This window comes from Oncorhynchus gorbuscha, linkage group LG02 (genome assembly GCF_021184085.1).
Source record: "Oncorhynchus gorbuscha isolate QuinsamMale2020 ecotype Even-year linkage group LG02, OgorEven_v1.0, whole genome shotgun sequence".
NCBI lineage: Eukaryota > Metazoa > Chordata > Actinopteri > Salmoniformes > Salmonidae > Oncorhynchus > Oncorhynchus gorbuscha.
Window position 1 is genome coordinate 87110278 of NC_060174.1, and position 26015 is coordinate 87136292.

The 26015-nt window shown below is 44.1% G+C and overlaps 1 protein-coding gene across 2 annotated transcripts in view; it reads right to left on the minus strand.

Moving 5' to 3' along the window:
• Positions 1-26015, minus strand: part of LOC124012124 (protein turtle homolog B-like) — a 195127-nt gene that overhangs the window by 85225 nt on the left and 83887 nt on the right. For both annotated transcript variants that reach the window (XM_046325579.1, XM_046325570.1), the window contains exon 4: positions 18533-18684. In XM_046325579.1, the coding sequence (XP_046181535.1) occupies positions 18533-18684 (152 nt within the window). The remainder of the gene's footprint in view (positions 1-18532; positions 18685-26015) is intronic.

A 26015-nucleotide genomic window follows, 5' to 3' on the forward strand; every position in this document is an offset into this window, starting at 1 on the left:
GTTGGTGTGGGCCTGGTGTGGTCTAGTCTGTGTTGGGTTGGTGTGGGCTTGGTGTGGTCTAGCCTGTGTTGGATTGGTGTGGTCTAGCCTGTGTTGGGTTGGTGTGGGCTTGGTGTGGTCTAGCCTGTGTTGGGTTGGTGTGGGCTTGGTGTGGTCTAGCCTGTGTTGGGTTGGTGTGGGCAAGCCTGTGTTGGGCTGGTGTGGGCTAGCCTGTTTTGGGATGGTGTGGGCAAGCCTGTGTTGGGATGGTGTGGGCAAGCCTGTGTTGGGATGGTGTGGGCAAGCCTGTGTTGGGCTGGTGTGGGCTAGCCTGTTTTGGGATGGTGTGGGAAAGCCTGTGTTGAGCTGGTGTGGGCTAGCCTGTTTTGGGATGGTGTGGGCAAGCCTGTGTTGGGCTGGTGTGGGCTAGCCTGTTTTGGGATGGTGTGGACTAGCCTGTGTTGGGCTGGTGTGGGCTAGCCTGTTTTGGGATGGTGTGGGCAAGCCTGTGTTGGGCTGGTGTGGGCTAGCCTGTGTTGGGATGGTGTGGGCAAGCCTGTGTTGGGATTGGTGTGGGCTAGCCTGTGTTGGGATTGGTGTGGGCTAGCCTGTGTTGGGATGGTGTGGGCAAGCCTGTGTTGGGCTGGTGTGGGCTAGCCTGTTTTGGGATGGTGTGGGCAAGCCTGTGTTGGGCTGGTGTGGGCTAGCCTGTTTTGGATGGTGTGGGCAAGCCTGTGTTGGCCTGGTGTGGGCTAGCCTGTTTTGGGATGGTTTGGGCAAGCCTGTGTTGGGCTGGTGTGGGCTAGCCTGTGTTGGGATGGTGTAGGCAAGCCTGTGTTGGGCTGGTGTGGGCTAGCCTGTGTTGGGATGGTGTGGGCTAGCCTGTGTTGGTATGGTGTGGGCAAGCCTGTGTTGGGCTGGTCTGGGCTAGCCTGTTTTGGGCTGGTGTGGGCTAGCCTGTGTTGGGATGGTGTGGGCAAGCCTGTGTTGGGCTGGTGTGGGCTAGCCTGTGTTGGGATGGTGTGGGCTAGCCTGTGTTGGGATGGTGTGGGCTAGCCTGTGTTGGGCTGGTGTGGGCTAGCCTGTGTTGGGCTGGTGTGGGCTAGCCTGTGTTGGGCTGGTGTGGGCTAGCCTGTGTTGGGATGGTGTGGGCTAGCCTGTGTTGGGATGGTGTGGGCTAGCCTGTGTTGGGATGGTGTGGGAAAGCCTGTGTTGGGCTGGTGTGGGCTAGCCTGTGTTGGGCTGGTGTGGGCTAGCCTGTTTTGGGCTGGTGTAAGCTATTAATTTTTAATTTCACCTTTATTTAACCTGGTAGGTAAGTTGAGAGCAAGTTCTCATTTACAACTGCGACCTGGCCAAGATAAAGCAAAGCAGTTCGACACAACACAGAGTTACACATGGAGTAAACAACAAACATACAGTCAATAATACAGTAGAAAAATAAGTCTATATACAATGTGAGCAAATGAGGTGAGACAAGGGAGGTAAAGGCAATAAATGGGCCATGGTGGTGAAGTAAATACAATATAGCAATTAAAACACTGGAATGGTAGATTTGACAGATGAGTGTGCAAATTGATGTGGGATTGGTGTGGGCTAGCTTGTGTTGGGCTGGTGTGGGATTTGTGTGGGCTAGCCTGTGTTGGGCAGGTGTGGGATTGGTGGGGGCTAGCATGTGTTGGGCTGGTGTGGGATTGGTGTAGGCTAGCCCGTGTTGGGCTGGTGTGGGATTGGTGTGGGCTAGCCCATGTTGGGCTGGTGTGGGATTGGTGTGGGCTAGCCCGTGTTGGGCTGATGTGGAATTGGTGGGGGCTAGCCTGTTTGGGCTGGTGGGGGCTAGCCCGTGTTGGGCTGGTGTGGGCTAGCCTGTTTTGGGCTGGTGTAAGCTATTAATTTTTAATTTCACCTTTATTTAACCTGGTAGGTAAGTTGAGAACAAGTTCTCATTTACAACTGCGACCTGGCCAAGATAAAGCAAAGCAGTTCGACACAACACAGAGTTACACATGGAGTAAAAAACAAACATACAGTCAATAATACAGTAGAAAAATAAGTCTATATACAATGTGGCTGATGGGAATTGGTGGGGGCTAGCCTGTGTTGGGCTGGTGGGGGCTAGCCCGTGTTGGGCTGGTGTGGGCTAGCCCGTGTTGGGCTGGTGTGGGCTAGCCCGTGTTGGTGTGGGCTAGCCCGTGTTGGTGTGGGCTAGCCCGTGTTGGGCTGGTGAGGGCTAGCCCATGTTGGGCTGGTGTGGGCTAGCCCATATTGGGCTGGTGTGGGCTAGCCTGAATTGGGCTGGTGTGGGCTAGCCTATGTTGGGCTGGTGTGGGCTAGCCTGTGTTGGGCTGGTGTGCGATTGGTGTGGGCTAGCCTGTGTTGGGCTGGTGTGGGATTGGTGGGGGCTAGCCTGTGTTGGGCTGGTGTGGGATTGGTGGGGGCTAGCCTGTGTTGGGCTGGTGTGGGATTGGTGGGGGCTAGCCTGTGTTGGGCTGGTGTGGGATTGGTGGGGGCTAGCCTGTGTTGGGCTGGTGTGGGATTGGTGGGGGCTAGCCTGTGTTGGGCTGGTGTGGGATTGGTGGGGCTAGCCTGTGTTGGGCTGGTGTGGGCTAGCCTGGGTTGGTGGGGCTAGCCTGTGTTGGGCTGGTGTGGGCTTGCCTGTGTGGGCTGGTGGGTTGGGCTGGTGTGGGATTGGTGGGGGCTAGCCTGTGTTGGGTTGGTGTGGGATTGGTGGGGGCTAGCCTTTTGTTGGGCTGGTGTGGGATTGGTGGGGGCTAGCCTGTGTTGGGCTGGTGTGGGATTGGTGGGGGCTAGCCTGTGTTGGGCTGGTGTGGGATTGGTGGGGCTAGCCTGTGTTGGGCTGGTGTGGGATTTGGGCTGGTGTGGGCTAGCCTGTGTTGGGCTGGTGTGGGATTGGTGGGGGCTAGCCTGTGTTGGGCTGGTGTGGGATTGGTGGGGGCTAGCCTGTGTTGGGCTGGTGTGGGATTGGTGGGGCTAGCCCATATTGGGCTGGTGTGGGCTAGCCTGTGTTGGGCTGGTGAGGGCTAGCCTGTGTTGGGCTGGTGTGGGCTAGCCTGTGTTGGGCTGGTGTGGGCTAGCCCGTGTTGGGCTGGTGTGGGCTAGCCTGTGCCCACCGAATACTCAAATTGGGCCAATGGGGTCATGTTTGCTGGGAATAACCACTGGACCAGGCATTTAACCAGTTGTATCATTACATCATATAATACATCATTTCTTATGAGTGTAACTATTAGTGTTATCGTTTTATATGTATACATGTATGTTCATGTATGTACCAATTAGAACTACTCACCTAGCCCCTTGTGGGATAAATAGAGCAGAACTGACACTTACAGCCTATAACATAAAGACTGTAAATTACACACTACTCAAGCACTACATAAACCACGGCTGCCACATCGTGCTGTCACTGAGAAATGAATAATCTCTCTCTCATTTCCCAGAGTACAGGATGGGACATGACTTGTTGTCCGACAAGAAACAACATTTAAGAGATCAAGTCACACTACAATACTTCCATAGTGGTGCAACACACATCCTGAGCAGAAAGATAACTTTGTCAATCTCACTTTAGCCATTCATTAATTACTTTTGACATCATCCTAAATCATTCCATAGTTATTTATGTTGTAGTTGTAAATGAGAACTTGTTCTCAGCTAGCCTACCTGGTTAAATAAAGGTGAAATTATTTTTTTACAATTTTTTTTTATGTACAGACAGTGGTTTTTACAAAGCCATTTACTCAATAGAGCCAGAGTCATTGATTCTAACATTCTCCCCCTCAAATCTAACGGACCAATTAAAGGCCAAGTACAGTGGTCATGATATCCATATGAAATAATTTATAGATAACATTAATAGTTCACCCAGATAATAGGAAAAGTTTACCCACATGTGGTAGACGTGTTACTGTACATGTGGTAGACGTCTTACTGTACATGTGGTACTGTACATGTGATTAGAGGTCGACCGATTATGATTTTTCAACGCCAGTACCGATACTGATTGTTGGAGGACCAAAAAAGCAGATACCGATTAATCGGCCGATTTAAAAAAATTTTTTTATTTGTAATAATGACAATTACAACAATGCTGAGTGAACACTGATTTTAATATAATACATCAATAAAATCAATTTAGCCTCAAGTAAATAATGAAACATGTTCAATCTGGTTTAAATAATGCAAAAACAAAGTGTTGGAGAAGAAAGTAAAAGTGCAATATGTGCTATGCAAGAAAGCTAACGTTTCAGTTCCTTGCTCAGAACATGAGAACATATGAAAGCTGGTGGTTCCTTTTAACATGAGTCTTCAATATTCCCAGGTAAGAAGTTTTAAGTTGTAGTTATTATAGGAATTATAGGACTATTTCCCTCTATACCATTTGTATTTCATTAACCTTTGACTATTGGATGTTCTTATAGGCACTTTAGTATTACCAGTGTAACAGTATAGCTTCTGTCCCTCTCCTCGCTCCTCCCTGGGCCCGAACCAGCAACACAGCGACAATTAGCGCGCTCTAATTAGCTGGTCATTTCTCTTCGGTTATACCAGCCTCATTTCGGGAGTTAATAGGCTTGAAGTCATAAACAGCGCAATGCTTGACGCACAACGAAGAGCTGCTGGCAAAACGCACAAAAGTGCTGTTTGAATGAATGTTTACGCGCCTGCTTCTGCCTACCACCGCTCAGTCAGATACTTAGATACTTGTATGCTTGTAGTCAGATTATATGCAACGCAGGACACGCTAGATAATATCTAGTAATATCAACCATGTGTAGTGATTATGATTGATTGTTTTTTATAAGATAAGTTTAATGCTAGCTAGCAACTTACCTTGGCTTACTGCATTCGCGTAACAGGCAGTCTCCTTGTGGAGTGCAACGAGAGAGAGGCAGGTCGTTATTGCATAGGACTAGTTAACTGTAAGGTTGCAAGATTGGATCCCCCAAGCTGACAAGGTGAAAATCTGTCGTTCTGCCCCTGAACAAGGCAGTGTTCTTAACTGACTTGCCTAGTTAAATAAAGGTATACATTTCTTTAAAATAAATAAATATTGGCAAATCGGCGCCCAAAAATACAGATTTACGATTGTTATGAAAATCGGCCCTAATTAATTGGCCATTCCATTTAATCGGTCGACCTCTACATGTGATACTGTACATGTGGTAGACGTGTTAATGTATATGTGGTACTGTACATGTGGCACATGTGTTACTGTACATGTGATACGTGGTATATGGAGACCAGGTCGACAGACGTAGTAGTAAGTGAGATGTGGTGTATGTCTGCATGTGTATGTGTGCTTGAGTGAGAGTGTGTGCTTCCCACGCAACCGTCACCTTTAGTTTCCACCAAAGACTAACAGTACTTTCAACAACCAATCAACCACCTGTTACCCAAAGAAAAAGCGGGCCATATGACATCACCATCTTACATTACTAAAAGAAATACAGAAAAAATGAATATATTTATATGGAGAGAACACACTCCACTACCACCCTTCTTCAATGCATAATGTGACAGAGGTGTACCATAAGCTTAGCCAGAAAATCCTCTGAGAACGCGTGCAGACTGACGGGGACTATGGACTAACATTAGTCAGACTAAACGCCGTACAGTATAATTGCCGTAAATTAACGAAGGGTTTAAAAAAAGACAACACAACAACAAAAATAATGTTAAACACACCAAATGCCTCATGAGCAAATGAGGACAGACAACAAACAGATTTAAGTGAACTACATAGGCAAGATCCCACAAAGCACAATGGGAAAATGGCTACCTAAATTTGATCCCCAATCAGAGACAATGATAAACAGCTGCCTCTGATTGGGAACCATACTAGGCCAACATAGAAATATAATTCACCTAGATAACCCACCCTTAAATCACAGAGTGTGACACTGTGAAATAATAGGCGTTGGGATGATTTTTTATGACAAACCTTTCCTCTTTCCCCCATAGATACATACAGTAGGGGCAATACCAAAATAATGTCAGTGATCTAATGATTCTGTCTCTTTGTAGCAAAGTCTGCAGAGGTGAGATGGTTGTATGCCCCATATAAGGGGCACTCGGAAAGTATTCCGACCCCTTCACTTTTTCCATATTTTGTTACGTTATAGCCTAATTCTAAAATGGATTAAATAGTATTTTTCCCTCATCAATCTACACACAATACCACATAATGACAGCAAAGACATTTTTGGGGGGCATTTTTCCAGATTTCTTAAAAATACAAAACAGAAATATAACATTTACATAAATATTCAGACCCTTTACACAGTACTTTGTTGAAGGACCTTTGGCAGAGATTACAGCCTCGAGTCTTCTTGGTTATGACGCTACATGCTTGGCACACCTGTAATTGGGGAGTTCCTCCCATTCTTTTCTGCAGATCCTCTCAAGCTCTGTCAGGTTGGATCTCCAGAGATTTTCGAATCAGGTTCAAGTCCGGGCTCTGGCTGGGCCAATCAAAGGACATTCAGAGACTTGTCCCGAATCCACTCCTGCTTTGTCTTGACTGTGTGCTTAGGGTAGTTGTCCTGTTGAAAAGTGAACCTTCGCCCCAGTCTGAGGTCCTGAGCACTCTGGAGCAGGTTTTCATCAAGGATCTCTTTGTACTTTACTCCATTCATATTTCCCTCGATCCTGACTCGTCTCCCAGTCCCTGTCACTGAAAAACATTCCCACAGTATGATGCTGCCACCACCATGCTTCAGAACTGTGAAAGATTCTTCATGTGCAGTTGCAAAAACCATCAAGCACTATTATGAGACTGGCTCTCATGAGGGCCGCCACAGGAAAGGATAAGTTCATTAGAGTTAACTGCACCTCAGATTGCAGGCCAAATGTTTTTTGTTTTACCTTTACTTAACTAGGGAAGTCAGTTAAGAACAAATTCTTATTTTCAACAACAGCCTAGGAACAGTGGGTTAACTGCCTTGTTCAGGGGCAGAATGACAGATTTTTACCTTGTCAGCTCAGGGACTCGATCTTGCAACCGAAACGCTCTAACCACTAGGCTACCTGCCGCCCCAAGAAACAGACACATCTGAACATCAACTGAACGGACGATCTCTACATGTGTAGTTCCCACCGTGAAGCATGAAGGAGGAGGTGTTATGGTGTGGGGGCAATTTTCTGGTGACACTGTCAGTGATTCATTTAGTATTCAAGGCACACTTAACCAGCATGGCTACCAGAGCATTCTGCAGTGATACACCATCCCATCTGGTTTGCGCTGAGTGGGACTATCATTTGTTTTCAACAGGACAATGACCCAACACACCTCCAGGTTGTGTAAAGGCTATTTGACCAAGAAGGAGACTGGTGGAGTGCTGCATCAGATAATGCCTCCACAATCATCCAACCTCAACCCAATTGAGATGGTTTGGGATGAGTTGGACCGCAGAGTGAAGGAAAAGAAGCTAACAAGTGCTCAGAATATTTGGGAAGTCCTTCAAGACTGTTGGAATAGCATTCCAGGTGAAGCTGGTTTAGGGGTGGCAGCGTAGCCTAGTGGTTAGAGCGTTGGACTAGTAATCGGAAGGTTGCAAGTTCAAGCCCCCGAGCTGACAAGGTACAAATCTGTCGTTCTGCCCTTGAACAGGCAGGTAACCCACTGTTCCCAGGTAAAAAAATATATATATAAAAATAAAAAGAGAATGCTAAGATTGTGCAAAGCTATCATCATTGAAGAATCTAAAATGTATTTACTTTTTTAAGACTTTTTTGGTGACTACATGATTCCATATGCATTATTTCACATTATTTAACAATGTAGAAAATAGTAAAAATAAAGAAAAACCCTTGAATGAGTAGGTGTGTCCAAACTTCTGACTGTAAAGTATTCAGACCCCTTGACTTTTTCCACGTTATGTTACAGCCTTATTCTAAAATTGATTATATTGTTTTTTCCCCCCTCATCAATCTACACACAATACCCCATAACGAAAAAGCAAAAACAAGTATTTAGAAAATTTGGCTAATTTATTCAACAACAAAAAAACTGAAATATCACATTTACATAAGTAGTCAGACCCTTTACTCAGTAATTTGTTGAAGCATCTTTGGTAGCGATTAAAGCATCAAGTCTTCTTGGGTATGGCGCAAAGAGCTTGGCACGTCTGTATTTGGGGAGTTGGCATTCAGGCCAAAGAGTTCTGTGGATTGGTGGAGTGATGCAGAGATGGTTGTCCTTCTGGAAGGTTCTCCCATCTCCACAGAGGAACTCTAAAGCTCTGTCAAAGTGACCATCGGGTTCTTGGTCACTTCCCTGACCAAGGCCCTTCACCAATTTCTCAGTTTGGTCAGGTCTAGGAAGAGTCTTGGTGGTTCCAAACTTCTTCCATTTAAGAAAGGGAAAGGGGGGTACCTAGTCAGTTGTACAACTGAATGCCTTCAACTGAAATGTGTCTTTAACCCAAGCCTTCTGAATCATAGCGGTACGGGGGGCTGCCTTAATCCAAGTCTTTCGGCGCCCGGGGAACAGTGGGTTAATTGCCTTGCTCAGGGGCAGAATGACAGATTTGTACCTTGTCAGGATTCAATCCAGAAACCTTCCGAATGATGGAGGCCACTGTGTTCTTTGGGACCTTCAATGATGCAGAAATGTTTTGGTACCCTTCCCCAGATTTGTGCCTTGACACAATCCGGTCTTGGAGCTGTACGGACAATTCCTTCGACCTCATGGCTTGGTTTTTGCTCTAACTTGCACTGTCAACTGTGGGACCTTATATAGACGTGTGCCTTTTCACATCACGTCTAACCAATTTAATTTACCACAAGTGGACTCCAATCAAGTTGTAGAAACATCTCAAGGATGATCAATGGACACAGGATGCACCTGATCTCAATTTTGAGTCTCAAAGCAAAGGGTCTGAATACTTATGTCAATAAGGTATTTATGTTCTTTATTTTTCATACAAAAATACAAAAACATGTCTTCGCTTTGTCATTATGGAGTATTGTGTGTAGATTGATGAGGAAACTAAATATTCTTTAAAATGACTAAAACCAAATCAAAACTGTGTAGAAATGATAATGGACATACATTTATACAAGTTTATTAGCGAGCTGGACACAGTCAATAATAACCTAAAGGTAAACAGTCAGGGATTATTGGAAATTCCAAAAATGATGGTTAAAGGACTATCTTTTGCAAATTTTGACGGCAAGGAAATATAACCAATTATCAGAGCGGCCCCCCGGATCTCGTTGAAGACCAAATGTGGCCCCCGGGCAAAATGAGTTTGACACCCTTGATGTACAGCAATATTTCAACCTTTCTGTGATTTTCAAGCAGATTTTCCTTCACTTTGAAAATGTGAAGTAGGTTGTGGGTCGGTAGGAAAATGTTTCAGTTTAATTCCTTTTTAGATGTAGTGTAGTTTTAAGGCATCAAAATGTGACAACTTTGTAAGGGGTGTGTATGTAGGATCTATAGGATTATCCATTCAGGTGTAAGCGTTTCATGTGTAGCTGGTTCAGCTTCAACCCCCACCTGGCTCACTAGTCTTTGACTTATAATTTCTTAATACAATGTTGCCCCATTCCAAAATGTCCCCATGGCTTGCTCCCTACCCTATGAACTTCGTGGTATGGTAAATCTGACAGGATTGGATGTAGATGTAAGTAATATGGCACAAAAGGGTGGATGAAATGTAAAAAGAGGATGAACGAGTGGAAAGGGAGGATGGCTATGTAGCCCTAGAGGGGAGGAGGAGGAGGACAAACAAGGTAGTGAGTTGTCTCTTCCTGTTTGTAACAGGTCACAGATGAGAGTGGAGGCTGCAGCCATGCAGTCCTCAATCAGAGGACCCACATAGGCAAAGAGATGGACGACTAAGACTACCTTGAGGGGGGTCTTACAACTGGGAAGAGGGAAGGAAAGCAGGAAGTGTGTGTAAATAGTCTAAAGCGGTCACCTGTCCTTAATCTACACTGATATGAAAAAACCCAGGATGTGTGTAAGTGATAGGTGTTGGATACTTTGCTTGCACCAGTTCAGTGTGATCATCACTGGATGTTCTGGGGTTTTCAGATCAAAGTAGAGCTGCTGATACAAGGACAAAGAGGGAAATAAAGTCCATATTACCTACGCCTCAACAGCCCTTCTCTCTCTATCTCTCGTGCTCTCACACACGCACACACACACACTTTTACTCTACTCTTTTCTCTGTGCATGTGTGTATGTGTCTCAGGGAGCGGAGATGGATAGCAGCTGAAAAGAACACACAAACACATAAACACATAAACAAACACACAAACACACCTACATGAGAGCACTCCTCCACTCCTATCCCTCAAAAGTCAATGGAACAAACACGGTTGTAAGCTCTGTCAAAACCAGTGTTCATTCGTTCAGCTCTCCACCACGACATATATCTGATGCAGCGTCAAGAAGTCCATTTTCTTATAATTTACACTTCAAACTACATTAACATTCAGCGATGCTTGCTAGTGTCATGTAATTACAGTCCCCCCAGGATTCCTCAATTGTTACATTTTTTGCTAAATCAACAATTCCCCACATAGTATGCGAGGGCTTGCACATTTGACCAATCACTGCACTATTTATGCATAAAACAGTCATCTAAATTATATTGCATAAAATGACCCATCACAGCAGTACAAAGAGAGCTCACTATTTCAACCAATCACTGTACATTTACCACATAATAAAGTTCAATCAAGCCACACGTCAGAGCATTTTCGCGACAAATTTGACAAAATCACTGCATATTGCACCTAACCTCTGTTGCTATTCAGAAGCAAAAGGAGGTGAATAGGGAAATCGCTCAAAAGCTAAGGCCCTGTAGGATCATAGACATGACTTTCTCGAGCGAAGGCCACATCTGGACGCAACATCACCTTAAAGTCGCCTGGTTAGAACTGAGTACCGGATAACGCGTGGAGATCCCCAACACTTTTAGCGGAGGCTAAAGCGAATGATCTCCGCGAACCAAGGCTGCCTGGGCCAACGGGGAGCTACTGGTGCACCAGAGTGTTGACGCATGCCACTACTGACATATTGTTGGTTCTGACCACTACTGACCACTACTGACCACTACTGGGCCATGTCCAGTAGGCTGTGAGATGCATCCAGGGCCTCATCAAAAATAGCCCCATTGGAATGGTAGGCATTGGCACTGGCACTGGCAAAAACACACTGTGTCCCATACTTTTTCAGAACCAGGAAATACCAGCTGTACCATCCATCCTGGATCTTCGACATAGGAACCACTCGGATTGCCTGCTTCTGGAGACGGGAGGATATATCCTCCCTCAAAATGGGCAGGCCTCGGGAACAGTCAACGTGAGGATGCCACCGAAGTGTGGGGTACGCACAACAAATTGTAGCCTGTACCCTGACGTCACTGTTCACATGATCCAGGGCGACACTGCGCATGCACGCGATTGGTCGGAGCAGACAGCGAGCCTCCAGTGAAGTGCCATCTGAAGGGGCGGGATGCCAACTCATGGACTAGGAGAGATTGGTTATTTTTCCATTTCCACTACTTTTGACAACCATGTGTCTGAACGTGGAGAAGAAACACTTTTCATTGAAATCACCTGCAGGAGAAAACATTTTTGACACCCGTGAATACTGATGAACTTAGGGGTTTATGTGCCAAGGTTTGCCTAAAGCCTGGCCCACTCTGGGTACAAGGGCTCCGGCGATCAGTGACATATCTCAAGTGGCAGTACCACCTGGGGGTACTGTTGTCACAACGAGCGTCACTCGGTTTAGGTGGTAAGATGCGTTCCGGAAACCGGCTGGCACCCAGTACTTGGCTTCACGCATTTAAAAATAGACATTGGGAAAATAACTTTATCATGGAGGTTACCCAACCGACCAGTCATAGGCACTGGTAACAAATTGCCTTGTGGCATGGATGGGAATGGGACAAACAGCTCTGAAAAACGGACCCCTTCGGTGGTAACAGGCAGGGGCAATTCGTAATCCAATGGAATTCCCAGGAATCACCTACAGGGCCCATAATCTATATCAATAGACACCCCATAGGGACTAGTGAGCTACAGGGAGGACTCGGCAATGGGTTACCTATGGGGGAGGGGTTCCCCCTTGTGGACAGAGATTGATATACGCCTTGGACCCCGTGAACACCGTGGAGCAATGGGTACCAGGGGGGCATTAAACATGGACAAGCTTCCAACACCCGTTGTGCTTCCGTGAGACTGTATTGCCTGCATGAAGCCCGGTCCCTTTATGGGCACAGAGGGCTCTGGCATTGGCTAACGTAGTAACCTGTTTGCTGTAACAGAATGTGTGGACACTGTCGTCATGGCAATGTTTTTGTAGATCGGCACAGCTGCTCTGGGCCTACTTCCTCATCGGAGGAGCACGGAAGCCCCTCTATCTCTACTCCCTCCAACTCAAGGAATTGAAAATAGGAATGGGGTTTCCATATGCCGGGGGAACGCTAGTAAGCTTGATTCACCGGAAGTTATGATGATAGCCGACATTAGCCAGGAGGCTCATTAGTCTAAGCTAGGCTAGTTAGGCTCTTTGACCAAAGCACGGTCCATTTAGAATAACCAAGCGACTTCAGGCTACGTATAGTAAACAAGACAGCTACACAAGCAACTCCACCATGGGGAGGCAGGAATAGCTAATAATATCTAGCTCGCCTCGGCAAGTTATCCAATCTGGCTAGAATGCTATGCAGTGCTCTTTTGCTAGCCTGGTCTCGAAAGTGTACGTAGGACCGGATCACTGAGGTGGGACCCACACCTTTCTGAGAAAAGAGACATGCGGTGCTTAACCAAGGCAGACACAGGCGGCTGGGAGATACTCACAAAATCTGGTCGCCCTCTCTCTTTGAGTAATCTCCTGTAACCAGCAACAGAGCGCTCTGGAGCCCGGAAGACATTTGACCTGACCAACGACCCAAACCATCATCCACGTCCCGCAACTCAGACTCAGATGAGGTACGAGCACCCAGGAGAGGAAGTCACTATCAGAAACACCAAACTCCCGAAAGAATGCTCCACAATTGACAATAGAACAAGCGCCACTGACTAGTAGAGGAACAATGCCAGCCGTCCCCTAGTCTCACACACAAACTGATTCAAGCGAGGGTAGCTTGAGCATGCACCGTGCCGAGACAAACAAGACAACCAATGTGAGTATCTTTTGATTCCTTGGGGCATCGGTGCGAACCCAACCCGGCTTGTTAGCCTTCGTCGTTTAGGATGCATTAGTCATCTTACTTATTGCTATAGCCAGGCCAATGATTTAGAAGAATAACTAATTGTTAGTGATCAGGAAACTTATGAGATTCTTATGATATCTCAATCTCTTCATTCAAAGACTCAATCATGGACACTCTTACTGACAGTTTTGGCTGTTTTGCATGATGTATTGTTGTCTCTACCTGCTTGCCCTTTGTGCTGTTCTCTGTGCCCAATAATGTTTGTACCATGTTTTGTGCTGCTACCATGTTGTGTTTTTATTTTATTTCACCTTTATTTAACCAGGTAGGGAAGTTGAGAACAAGTTCTCATTTACAACTGCAACCTGGTCAAGATAAAGCAAAGCAGTGCGACAAAAACAACACAAAGTTACACAAAGAAACGTACAGTCAATAACACAAATGAAAAATCTATGTACAGTGTGTGCATATGTAGAAGATTAAGGAGGTATGGCAATAAATAGGCCATAGAGGTTAAATAATTACAATTTAGTATTAATACTAGAGTGATAGATGTGCAGATGATGATGTGCAAGTAGAGATACTGGGATGCAAAAGAGCAAGAGGGTAAGTAATAATATAGGGATGAGGAAGTTAGGTCGGCTATTTACAGATTGGCTGTGTACAGGTACAGTGATCGGTAAAGCTGCTCTGACAGCTGATGCTTAAAGTTAGAGAGGGAGATATAAGACTCCAGATTCAGAGATTTTTGTCATTCGTTTCAGTCATTGGCAGCAGAGATATGTGTCAGGATTTGGCCAGGGTTGTTCCGGTTTTTGGTCACTAGATGCCCCCATTGTGCCTTTTGACCTTTTGTTTTCCCTTGATCCCCATTATTATTTGCACCTGTGCCTCGTTTCCCCTGATTGTATTTAAACCCTTTGTTTTCCTCAGTTATTTGCTCTGTGTTTGTATGTTTAGCACCCAGCCCCAGCACTCTGTGAACTCTTGTTGATCCCGGTGGACTCTCTTGTGGAATTCTGTTTTTGAGTATCTTTTGAGGCTTTTTGTGCTTTACCTTCCACCTTGTGGATTTACCTTTTTGTCTTGGAGGATTACCTTTGTTCTTGTGGAGTTACATGTTTTCCTGAAGAACTTCACTTTTTACTTCATTTTTTACTTCATTTACTTCAGTGTCTGCCTCATCTTCTGGCTTCTACCGACTATTCGTGGCTCCGTTGGTTTAGTGACTGTTTCTCACTCCGGAGACCCGGGTTCGTAACAGGGTCCTGACAGAAATGGAATGAAAGGCAGCCAAAGGAAGTGTTGGCTTTGGGGATGACCAGTGCAATATACCTGCTGGAGCGCGTGCTACAGGTGGGTGTTGCTATGGTGACCAGTGAGCTGAGATAAGGTGGGTCTTTACCTAGCAAAGACTTATAGAAGACCTGGAGTCAGTGGGTTTGGTGACGGATATGTAGTGAGGGGCAGCCAATGAGAGCATACAGGTCAGTGGTGGGTAGTATATGGGGCTTTGGTGACAAAACAGCACTATCATAGACTACATCCAGTTTGCTGAGTAGAGTGTTGGAGGCAATTTTGTAAATGACATCGCCGAAGTCAAGGATCGGTAGGATAGTTTTACGAGGGTATGTCTGGCAGCATGAGCGAAGGAGGCTTTGTTGCGAAATAGGAAGCCAATTCTAGATTTAATTTTGGATTGGAGTCTGGAAGGAGAATTTACAGTCTAACCAGACACCTAGGTATTTCTAGTTGTCCACATATTCTAGGTCAGAACCGTACAGAGTAGTGATGCTAATCGGGCGGGACGGTGCAGGCAGCAATCGGTTGAAGAGCATGCACTTAGTGTTGCTACCATATTGTTGTGATGCTACCATTGTGACCACCCTCCCACTCTGTGTGCCAAATTCTCTCTTTGCTCTTGTTTTCCTTAATATGATGTCGGTGGGCGGAGCCTGAGGGTCGTCAGCGAAATGGGACACACCTGGGCTTGTGTTTGTCTCAGGATAAATTCACCTCTTCCCCATTCATAGAGGAGACTCTCTCCATGCAGACACAGATTTTGGTTGTGGCATTTTTGTGGCTGTTGGTTGTTTTTGGTTGTTTGCGTTGGCACCCCTCATCACATTTATGCACACAACCACTCACTTACACTACTGACTACACACACCATTGTAAATTATATTTAGTTGACTTTAGTTAAATAAATATATTTTGTTATTCCTTATCTCCACGTTGTCTCCTTTTTTGATACACACTTTGAGCTGGTCCATGACACCATGGTGTGTTGCTGCCTTGCTATGTTGTTGTCTTAGCTCTCAGTGTTCTGTTGTCTCTATTGTCGCAGGAGGTCTTTTGCCTTTTGGTAGGCCGTCATTGTAAATATTTGTTTTGAACTGACTTGCCTAGTTCAATAAAGGTTAAATAAAGATCCATAAACTTCAGCATGCTCGACCACTAAAGGACAGTTTACAGTAGATGGCGCAACATAAGACAGTCTCGTGTTCCAATTGTTTGTTTTAATAGCGTGAACCGTTCCTGTTCACACCGAGGTGAAGAGCGGGAATTTGTAAGGAATGAATCTGAGACTCACACTTATCACCTGTGGAAGGCGGGACTTCCAGCGAAGCACGGATTTCATTGGCCTTGTCATGCGTGATTGTATATCCGAAGTCATGAGAGTGCGACTCCCCCATAGTATGTTGTACCGAAGTTGGCTGACTGAAAGGTAACTGAAATCCGTTTAACCTCATTTTCACCAGCATGTCACCTGTGCAATTAGATGCGACAAAACTCTCAATCACCTTTACTACGCACACAGAAACGCATACAAGGCTCTCCCTTGCCCTCCCTTTGGCAAATCTGACCGTAACTCTATCCTCCTTTGTGCTTACAAGCAAGAACTCAAACAGGAAGTACCAGTGACACACTCAATACAGAAGTGGTCCTATGAAGCAGATGCTAAGTTACAGGCACAGATTCATCCGATAACATTGAGGAGCTTACATCAGTCACCGGCTTCATTAATTAATAAGTAAATTGACGACGTCATCCCCACAGTGACTGTACGTACATATCCCAACCAGAAGCCATGGATTACAGTCAACATCCTCACTGAGCTAAAAGCTAGAGCTACCACTTTTTAAGGAGCGGGACACTAATCCGGACGCTTATAATGAATCCCACCATGACCTCCGACGAGCCATCAAACAGACAAAGCGCCAATACAGGACTAAGACCGAATCCTACTACGCCCACTCTGATGCTCATTGGATTTGGCACGGCGTGCAAACTATCACATCTTACAAAGGGAAACCCAGCCGCAAGCTGCCCAGTGACACGAGCCTACCAGACGAGATAAATGTATTCTATGCTCGCTTTGAGGCAAGAAACAGTGAACCATGCATGAGAGCACCAGCTGTTCCGGACGACCGTCTGATCTTGCTCTCCATTGCCGATGTGAGTAAGACCTTTAAACAGCTGTACATTCACAAGGCTGCAGAGCCAGACGGATTACCAGGATGCGTACTCAGAGGACGTGTACCGATCATTTAGTTTGCTGTCGACAAGACAGTGGTAGGCCTGATCACTGATGATCACAATGAAACAGCGTATAGAGAGGCAGTGTGGTGCCAGGACAAAAAACTTTCCCTCAACATCAGCAAGACGAAGGAGCTGATTGTGGACTACAGGAAACGGAGGGCCGCTACTAGTGTAGCGGGTCAAGAGCTTCGAGTTCCTCGGTGTCCACATCACTTAGGAATTAACATTGTCCGGACATACCAACACAGCTGCATCACCGCTTGGTATGGCAATTGCTTGGCATCCGACCGCAAGGCGGTACAGAGGGTAGTGCGTACGGCCCAGTACATCAAGGACCTCTATAAAAGGCGGTGTCAGAGGAAGGCCCAAAACATTTTCAAAGACTTTTCTCTACTACCGCATGTCTAGCGGTACCGATACACCAAGTCTAGAACCAACCGGGCCCTGAAGAGCTTCTACCCCCAAGCTAAAGAGTTAACCAAATAGATACCCGGACTATCTGCATTAACACTCTTTTGCACAAACTCTTTTGACTCATCACATAAGCTGCTGCTACTGCTTATTATCTATCATGTTGCCTTGTCACTCTCCCCCCTTTCTATACAGTACATAGAGTATCTACCTCAATTACCTCATACCCCTGCACTTGTTACTGGTATCCCATGTACAGTATATAGCCCATTGTGTTTTATTCCTTGTGTTATTGTTTTTCAATTATTTGTCTATTTTTCTCTCTGCATTGTTGGAAAGGCCCTGTAAGTAAGCATTTATCTGTTAGTCTACACCTGTTGTTTATGAAATGTGACAAATCCAATTTGATTTGATACTGTGAATACAAAGTCAAGGACCTCCCATGGCTATTCGGCGCTAAACTCCCTAATGCTCGAAAAAGCCAGATACCATTTATATCTGGAATTAACGCATGGCCAGTTGAAAATGGAATCGGATAGAAATTCTCCATATAACTAGCAGACTATGCAATCCAATGAATAGAGCCATAGAGTAGACAAGATGGAGCAGGTCAAATGTAATGTTTACCAGGAATCTATCTTCTAACATTATTCACACGTATATAACGCTCCTGCACTTGCTCAACAGTTTGCATGATATAGACAATGTTGTCCTTTCTAGCTTAGTAGAACTACTTATAGACTTCTTTGGGTCATCATCACATGAATACCTAAGAGGTAGCCAGGGGCAAATGACCTGCCCTCCATGACACACAGCACCTTCACAGGAAGGTCAGGACAACAACCACCTGAGTCACTGCCTGTTCCCCCGCTATCATCCAGAAGGCGATGTCAGTACAGGTGCATCAAAGCTGGGACCGAGAGACTGAAAAACAGCTTCTATCTCAAGGCCATTAGACTGTTAAATAGTCATCACTTGGCGGCTTCCACCCGGTTATGTAACCATGAACCTTAGAGGATGCTGCACCATATACATAGACTTGAAATTACTAGCCACTTTAATAATGGAACTATAGTCACTCTAATAATGTTTACATATTTTTGCTTTACTCATCTCATATGTATATACTGTATATTCTACTGTATTTTAGTCTATGCCACTTCGACATTGCTCATCCTAATGTTTACATATTCCTTAATTCCATTATTTTACTTTTAGGTTGTGTGTATTGCAAGCATTGTTGTGAATTGTTAGATATTACTGCACTGTTGGAGCTAGAAACACATGCATTTCACTACACCCCCAATAACATCTGCTAAACATGTGTATGTGACAAATAAAATTTGATTTGATTTTAGGTGGGGCAAACACATGAAGTGGTGAAGTGGGGGTCCTACCTTGTACTTGATGCTGTCCTCCAGGGGCTCACCCTCCCGGAGCCAGTTGATGGAGGGCTTGGGGTTGCCGGAAGCAACGCAGCTCAGGGTGATGCTGCCGCCTTCCTTGGCCTCAACGTACAGTGGCGGCGTGTCCGTGAAACTGGGGGGAGCTGTGAAGAGGACAATATAAAATAAACGGTGAGAAAAATGTTATTGGCAAATATCAGAAGGGAAAATCTCTAATGTTCCAATGTTGTATGTGTTCTCGTGTGATATGTGTTTATATGTCTGTCTATGTCAATGTGTGAAGCCATAATGTGGAAAATAACGTTGACGTATTCTGTTTCAAATGTATTAATCCAATGATCCACTACGAGAAGCTCTAGCTACAAACCTTAGATGTGTTGCTGGGAGAGGCTCAAAATCAAGTGAATATTTACAGACTTCGCTTGGACAATGTAATCATTACCACATACAAGTAATGAATACAATGCAGTAGTGTTTTATGATCTTTTTACTGTATATGTGTATGTACTGTACTATGTGAGTAAGCTTCAACGAACATTTCCAATGTATATATTACTGTTAATACCTGCAAATGGCAAATAAAACTACTTGAAATTGAAGTTTGGATCAAAATATGACCTGTGTTTAACCGAATAGCCCAAACCCTGGTAAAGTTTTATATTAACGTTCAGTAATAAACCATTTATAAAGGCATATACAAACAGTTTGTGCACCATTTATTAATCATTACTCCCACAAGGATCCCAATTTCAAACTCTTATAAAAAATATGGGATCTTATACAGTTTCTTGCCATAGCCTTCTGTGACTTTAAATAATATTTCTCTCAAAGCTGTGTTTCCAGAAAAATGTGTCCAGAGATTTGGTCAACTCCATCAGATTAGTCTAAAATCTTAAATTAATCAGGAATAACCATGGTCAGCTAGACCCTTCCTGCAGTCAAATGACAAAATCGCCCTCTAGTGGCCTCGGGTGGAATGTAGTTAATAATTCATAAATATAGTTTTTTTTAGACCTGCAAAAAATCTGGTGTTTATATGTCAAACAGTTTTGTTGTATTTCAGTCTGCTGTGAACTACAGTACCAATCAAAAGTTTGGACACACCTACTCCTTCTAGGGTATTTGTTTATTTAGACTATTTTCTATATTGTAGAATAATAGTGAATACATCAAAACCATGAAATAACACACATGGAATCATGTAATAACCAAAAAAGTGTTAAACATTTTAGTTTTGAGATTCTAAAAAGCACCCACCCTTTGCCTTGATGACAGCTTTGCACACATGTTTTGTTGTAGTCATAAAATAGAATGTGACATTTGAAAGATACAGTTTTTGTCTTTTTGGAAATTGAACTCAAATCTTACTGCTGGCAATGTCATAAGAACACCCCCCCCCCTCACCCCCAAATCATGTGCGGTGGTCATATTCATAGAGTATGCAATGTAGGTCAAGGAAAGTGTACACATTATTTGTATGCATCCTCCACATGCGCCTTTGATCTAGCTCATCGTTTACAATAGGAATAGTGAATGGGAAGAGAGAAAAAGAGGTTTGTTTCCTCACCCGTCTGAGTCCTTTTGGAACAGTAATTGGTGACATGTTATTTCAGATATTCAAATCTCATATTCCCCAACATGGGGACAATTTGGGGACAATTCGGGGAAAAGTTGAGAGAGTCACATTTTTCAAGGGCGGCAGGGTAGCCTAGTGGTTAGAGCGTTGGACGAGTAGCTGGACGGTTGCAAGTTCAAACCCCCGAGCTGACAAGGTACAATTCTGCCCCTGAACAGGCAGTTAACCCACTGTTCCTAGGCCATCATTGAAAATAATAATTTGTTCTTAACTGACTTGCCTGGTTAAATAAAGGTAAAAATAAAAAATCCCTGATTTATAGGAAATTGTTAGATATATTTCCATAAACATTCTGTGTTGTGTGCTTATACTTTTATCATTGATATGATCTAGGTCATTTTCAGAGCTAAGAAGCATCAGGTACTGCTGGAATGTCTACGAATGTCATGCTCATCTTATGAGAAATTACACTAGTTACTCAAAACCTTTATAAAGTATTTATAAAGTATAAACAGCACTCACTTTAGATGGTTTATAAATGTAGGAGTAATGATTAATAAATGACCATCACACTACTTACAGTTGAAGTCAGAAGTTTACATACACCTTAGCCAAATACATTTAAACTCAGTTTTTCAAAACTCCTGACATTTAATCCCTGTTTTATGTCAGTTAGGATCACCACTTTATTTGAAGAATGTGAAATGTCAGAATAATAGTAGAGAGCATGATTTATTTCAGCTTTTATTTCTTTCATCACATTCCCAGTGGGTCAGACGTTGACATACACTCAATTAGTATTTGGTAGCACTGCTTTTAAATTGTTTAACTTGGGTCAAACGTTTTGGGTAGCCTTCGTCAAGCTTCCCATAATAAGTTGGGTGAATGTTGGCCCATTCCTCCTGACAGAGCTGGTGTAACTGAGTCAGGTTTGTAGGCCTCCTTGCTCCCACACGCCTTTTCAGTTCTGCCCACACATTTTCTATGGGATTGAGGTCAGAGCTTTGTGATGGCCACTCCAATACCTTCACATTGTTATACTTAAGCCATTTTGCCACAACTTTGGAAGTATGCTTGGGGTCATTGTCCATTTGGAAGACCCATTTTTTACCAAGCTTTAACTTCCTGACTGATGTCTTGAGATGTTGTTTCAATATATCCACATACTTTTCTTCTCTCATGATGCCATCTGTTTTGTGAAGTGCACCAGTCCCTCCTGCAAAGCACCCCCACAACATGATGCTGCCACCCCTGTGCTTCACGGTTGGGATGGTGTCTTCAGATTGCAAGCCTCCCCCTTTTTCCTCCAAACATAACGATGGTCATTATGGCCAAACAGTTACATTTTTGTTTCATCAGACCAGAGGACATTTCTCCATGTGCAGTTGCAAACCGTAGTCTGGCTTTTTTATGGCTGTTTTGGAGCAGTGGCTTTTTCCTTGCTGAGCGGCCTTTTAGGTTATGTCGATATCGGACTTATTTTACTGTGGATATAGATACTTTTGTACCTGTTTCCTCCAGCATCTTCACACGGTCCTTTGCTGTTGTTCTGGGATTGATTTGCACTTTTCATACACCAAAGTACGTTCATCTCTAGGAGACAGAACGCTTCTCCTTCCTGAGCTGTATGACGGCTGCATGGTCCCATGGTGTTTATACTTGCATACTATTGTTTGTACAGATTAACGTGGTACTTTCAGGCGTTTGGAAATTGCCAAGGATGAACCAGACTTGTGGAGGTCTACATTTTTTTCTGAGGTCTTAGCTGATTTCTTTTGATTTTCACATGATGTCAAGCAAAGAGGCACTGAGTTTGAAGGTAGGCCTTGAAATACATCCACAGGTACACATCCAATTAAACTTCTGACCCACTATAATTGTGGTACAGTAAATTATAAGTGAAATAATCTGTCTGTAAACAATTGTTGGAAAAATTACTTGTGTCATGCACAAAGTAGATGTCTTAACCGACTTGCCAAAACTATATTTTGTTAACAAGAAATTTGTGGAGTGGTTGAAAAACTAGTTTTAATGACTCCAATCTAAGTGTATGTCAACTTCTGACTTCAACTGTATATAAATGCTTTATAAATGGTTTATTACTGAAATGTAATATAAAGTGTTATCCACAACCCTTTTGTTCATAACCAGATTATACAAAAATTAGCTCTGCTAGCTAATCCTGCCAAATTCATGATTGTGTTAATTATTCACGTACATACAAAAGGAGGCCTTGAAAATTCCAAAACACAATCTATGTAAGTTGTGCTCATCTACCTGGTGCAAAAGAGCCACTTACTCAATCAGCAATGAATCTTCTGTGAACCCCATCTTCAGGCATTTATAGCCTCTAAGTGTATGAGCCACTACCGCTAGCCACTTCCACTCACTTTCCCCATCCTCTACTCCTCTGGGATGTTTTAAGTGTGAATACTTTCTCTCCCTCTTTCCTCTCTCCTCTCTCCATCTCTCCAGCGCCCATTCATTACTTGCTTCTGATTTAGGACCAAAACTTTGGCCTAGACGTAACCCAAATCTCTCGAAGTCCCAATTTTCCTTTGATAAGTCACAGAACAAGGGGCGGCAGGTAGCCTAGTGGTCAGAGAGTTGGACTAGTAACCGAAAGGTTGCAAGATTGAATCCCCGAGATGACAATCTGTTGTTCTGAACAAGGCAGTTAACCCACTGTTCCTAGGCCATCCTTGAAAATAAGAATTTGTTCTTAACTGACTTGCCTAGTTAAATAAAGGTAAAAAAATATGAGAAGTCAGTTAGGCCCTAGTTATAACATTAATATATATGGTAACTATGGACGTGGGTTATGCTGTCTTTGTCACTACTATGGTACACTTATATAACACTTTCTCAAAGGTTTTCATTCATTTTCTGCATTAGCCGCACCCCCCCGCCTCAACTCTTTAAATGTTGTGAACATGCTGCCTTAATCTTCTGAAAGAGGGAGAGAGAGCGAGAGAGGGGAGAGGGGAGAGAGAGAAAGGGAGAGAAAGAGATGGAACTAAATTACAGCACATAGGGCAAGAGAATAAAAACACATTCATCTCTGAGTTTTGTTCAATGTATTCAATACTACAGTAACGCTATAGTGCATAATAAACTTCCGCTCATCTTTTTGCAACAATATTCCATTTACATCATACCATGGGACATTTTGCTTTACAGAAGCTTCAAACATAAATTGTTAATTTGACTAACTACAGAATTGCACGTTAATGGACACACGGTTTCTGTAATACCCAATTACAGGCGAAATGCGGATGAAAACAAGGCATTGTGTGAAAATCTCAATTTAAATTACACAAAGGCAATGACTGGACTGAACATCTTTACTGTGCATTTTAGTAGTCAACACAATTCTTTTCAAAATATTTTTTGGATTTCATGGTTGAAATTAGAAAATAATTTCCAGGTCACACAGCATTTTTGGAAGAATGCTTCATCCACTAACATTTCGGAAACACCCAACTTTGTTGTGTGTTTGAAAAATGTATAGCGCACATATTTAAAAGTTACGTTTGAGAGACCCCTGTCTTCCTGATGTTGGAAAGTAACAAATATTTAAAAAAAACACAGTCTTGGAAAACGGGACAGGAGAAGAAAATATCTGGGGCCTCAAACATAGTTAAATATTTACAGAAAAAAAGTCACAAAGTGCACTGCACTCTCCTACAGAAAGACTGCAGTGATCACGAGACAAGATACTACCTCTATGGAATCGGATGTAGTGTACCCCAGGGCCTCACACTAGTCAACTCCTTAGTTCCAAAATGCATGTGCTGAAACCTTCACCTGGCCTTGACTCTACTGCTGGGGAACACCTGTGTGACAGTTTGCCCCAGTGACCACACTTTTAGATGTATCATGGGGTAACAGTCAGGCTTGATGGTATCAGAGCCAAAACAGATGCCATGAGGCCTTAACAAAAGGACATAAAGGCATGGGAAGATGGACTCTAGGTAATTACTGCCCATTTTACCTCAATACTGTGTGGGAATCATAACATTCTGCCACTGTCAACACAGCGTTACACATCTGTGAATGACTAACTTATTCTTTAGGCAGTTCCCAACCCAGGTAGCTGTAGTATCACAGATACTAACTATAGTATTATCCAGACAGATCTCAATTCCATGACATCCTTTGGATCCCACTGTCCCCGTGGGACTCGTGCCTCATGTTCTAATGCAACCAACAGCACCTGGCCAGGAGCTAATAAAGCAGGCAATTAAGAGCGCACAGCATCTGTCCATCCACTGGCTCTCTGTATCTCCACTAGCCTGCTGCATTCAAAGCTTTTTTAACAATACCTTGGCTTTACCCCTTAGCTATAACTGGTGTTATACTGCAGAGGTTGGCAGTGGACTACGGTGCGTGCTGGTTTTTGTTTCAGTCCAGCACTACCTCACCTATTCGAGTCTAAATTGAATGAGCAGTTGATTAGTTGGATCGGGTGTGTAATGCAGGTCAGTATTCACATCTCGGGTACCGAAGTAGTGGTGCACTAGTATGGCCAAACCTGAAGCTATTACAATTCTTATCTTTCTTTCTCCCTTTCCTCCTTTTCTGTGTCACTTCAGGTCATCAACCACAGCACAGCCACGCATCATGCTGCTGCTCATAGCCTCTCCTCTTCTCTCTGTCCCTTCTTCAATGTGACAATATATTAGTGGCATCAGGTGGATGAGTGGGAGGGAGAAAAGTGAGCAAGACATCAGAGAGAGAGAGGAGAGAGAGAGGGAGCGAGAGAGGAGAGATAGAGGAGAGAGAGAGGGAGCGAGAGAGGAGAGATTGAGGAGAGAGAGGGAGCGAGAGAGGAGAGATTGAGGAGAGAGAGAGGGAGCGAGAGAGGAGAGATTGAGGAGAGAGAGGGAGCGAGAGAGGAGAGATTGAGGAGAGAGGGAGCGAGAGAGGAGAGATTGAGGAGAGGAGAGGGATTGAGGAGAGAGATTGAGGAGAGAGAGAGGAAGCGAGAGAGGAGAGATGAGGGAGCGAGAGAGGAGAGATAGAGGAGAGATGAGGGAGCGAGAGAGGAGAGATAGAGGAGAGAGAGAGGGAGCGAGAGAGGAGAGATAGAGGAGAGAGAGAGGGAGCGAGAGAGGAGAGATTGAGGGGAGAAAGAGAAAGGACGAGAGGAAGAGCAGGAGAGAAAGAGAAAGGGAGAGAGGGATAGAAAGAGAGAGAGAGATGTGCTCGATTAGACATAAACATGTACAGTGCATCCATATGCAGTAGCTAGGGCTTCAACTAGGACCTTAAAAATAAACTGGAGGCCACTGGAGGTGGCCAATGTGGGAATGAAACGCTTTCGCTAATGGACGTGGCAGTGTTTCCAAGTGCACCTTTTAAATAGTCTGATGCCTTTTGCAATAATACACCTCCACATGAAAAAGTGTTATTAATAGTAAACAAATAGTTGTATAGTAGTAGTAGTAGTAGTAGTAGCAGTAGTAGTAGCAGTAGTAGTAGTAGCAGTAGTAGTAGTGTAACAGTATAATTTTAAACCGTCCCCTCGCCCATACCCGGGCGCAAACCAGGGACCTTCTGCACATATCAACAACAGTCACCCACGAAGCGTCGTTACCCATCGCTCCACAAAAGCCGCGGAGCGTCGTTGCAGAGCAGGGTAACTACTACTTCAAGGTCTCAGAGCAAGTGACGTAACCGATTGAAACGCTATTTAGCGCACACCGCTAACTAAGCTAGCCGTTTCACATCCGTTACAGTAGTAGCAGTAGTAGTAGTAGTAGTAGTAGCAGTAGTAGTAGTAGTAGTAGTAGTAGCAGTAGTAGTAGTAGTAGTAGTATCAGTAGTATCAGTAGTAGTAGTATCAGTAGTAGTAGTAGTAGTAGTAGTATCAGTAGTATCAGTAGTAGTAGTATC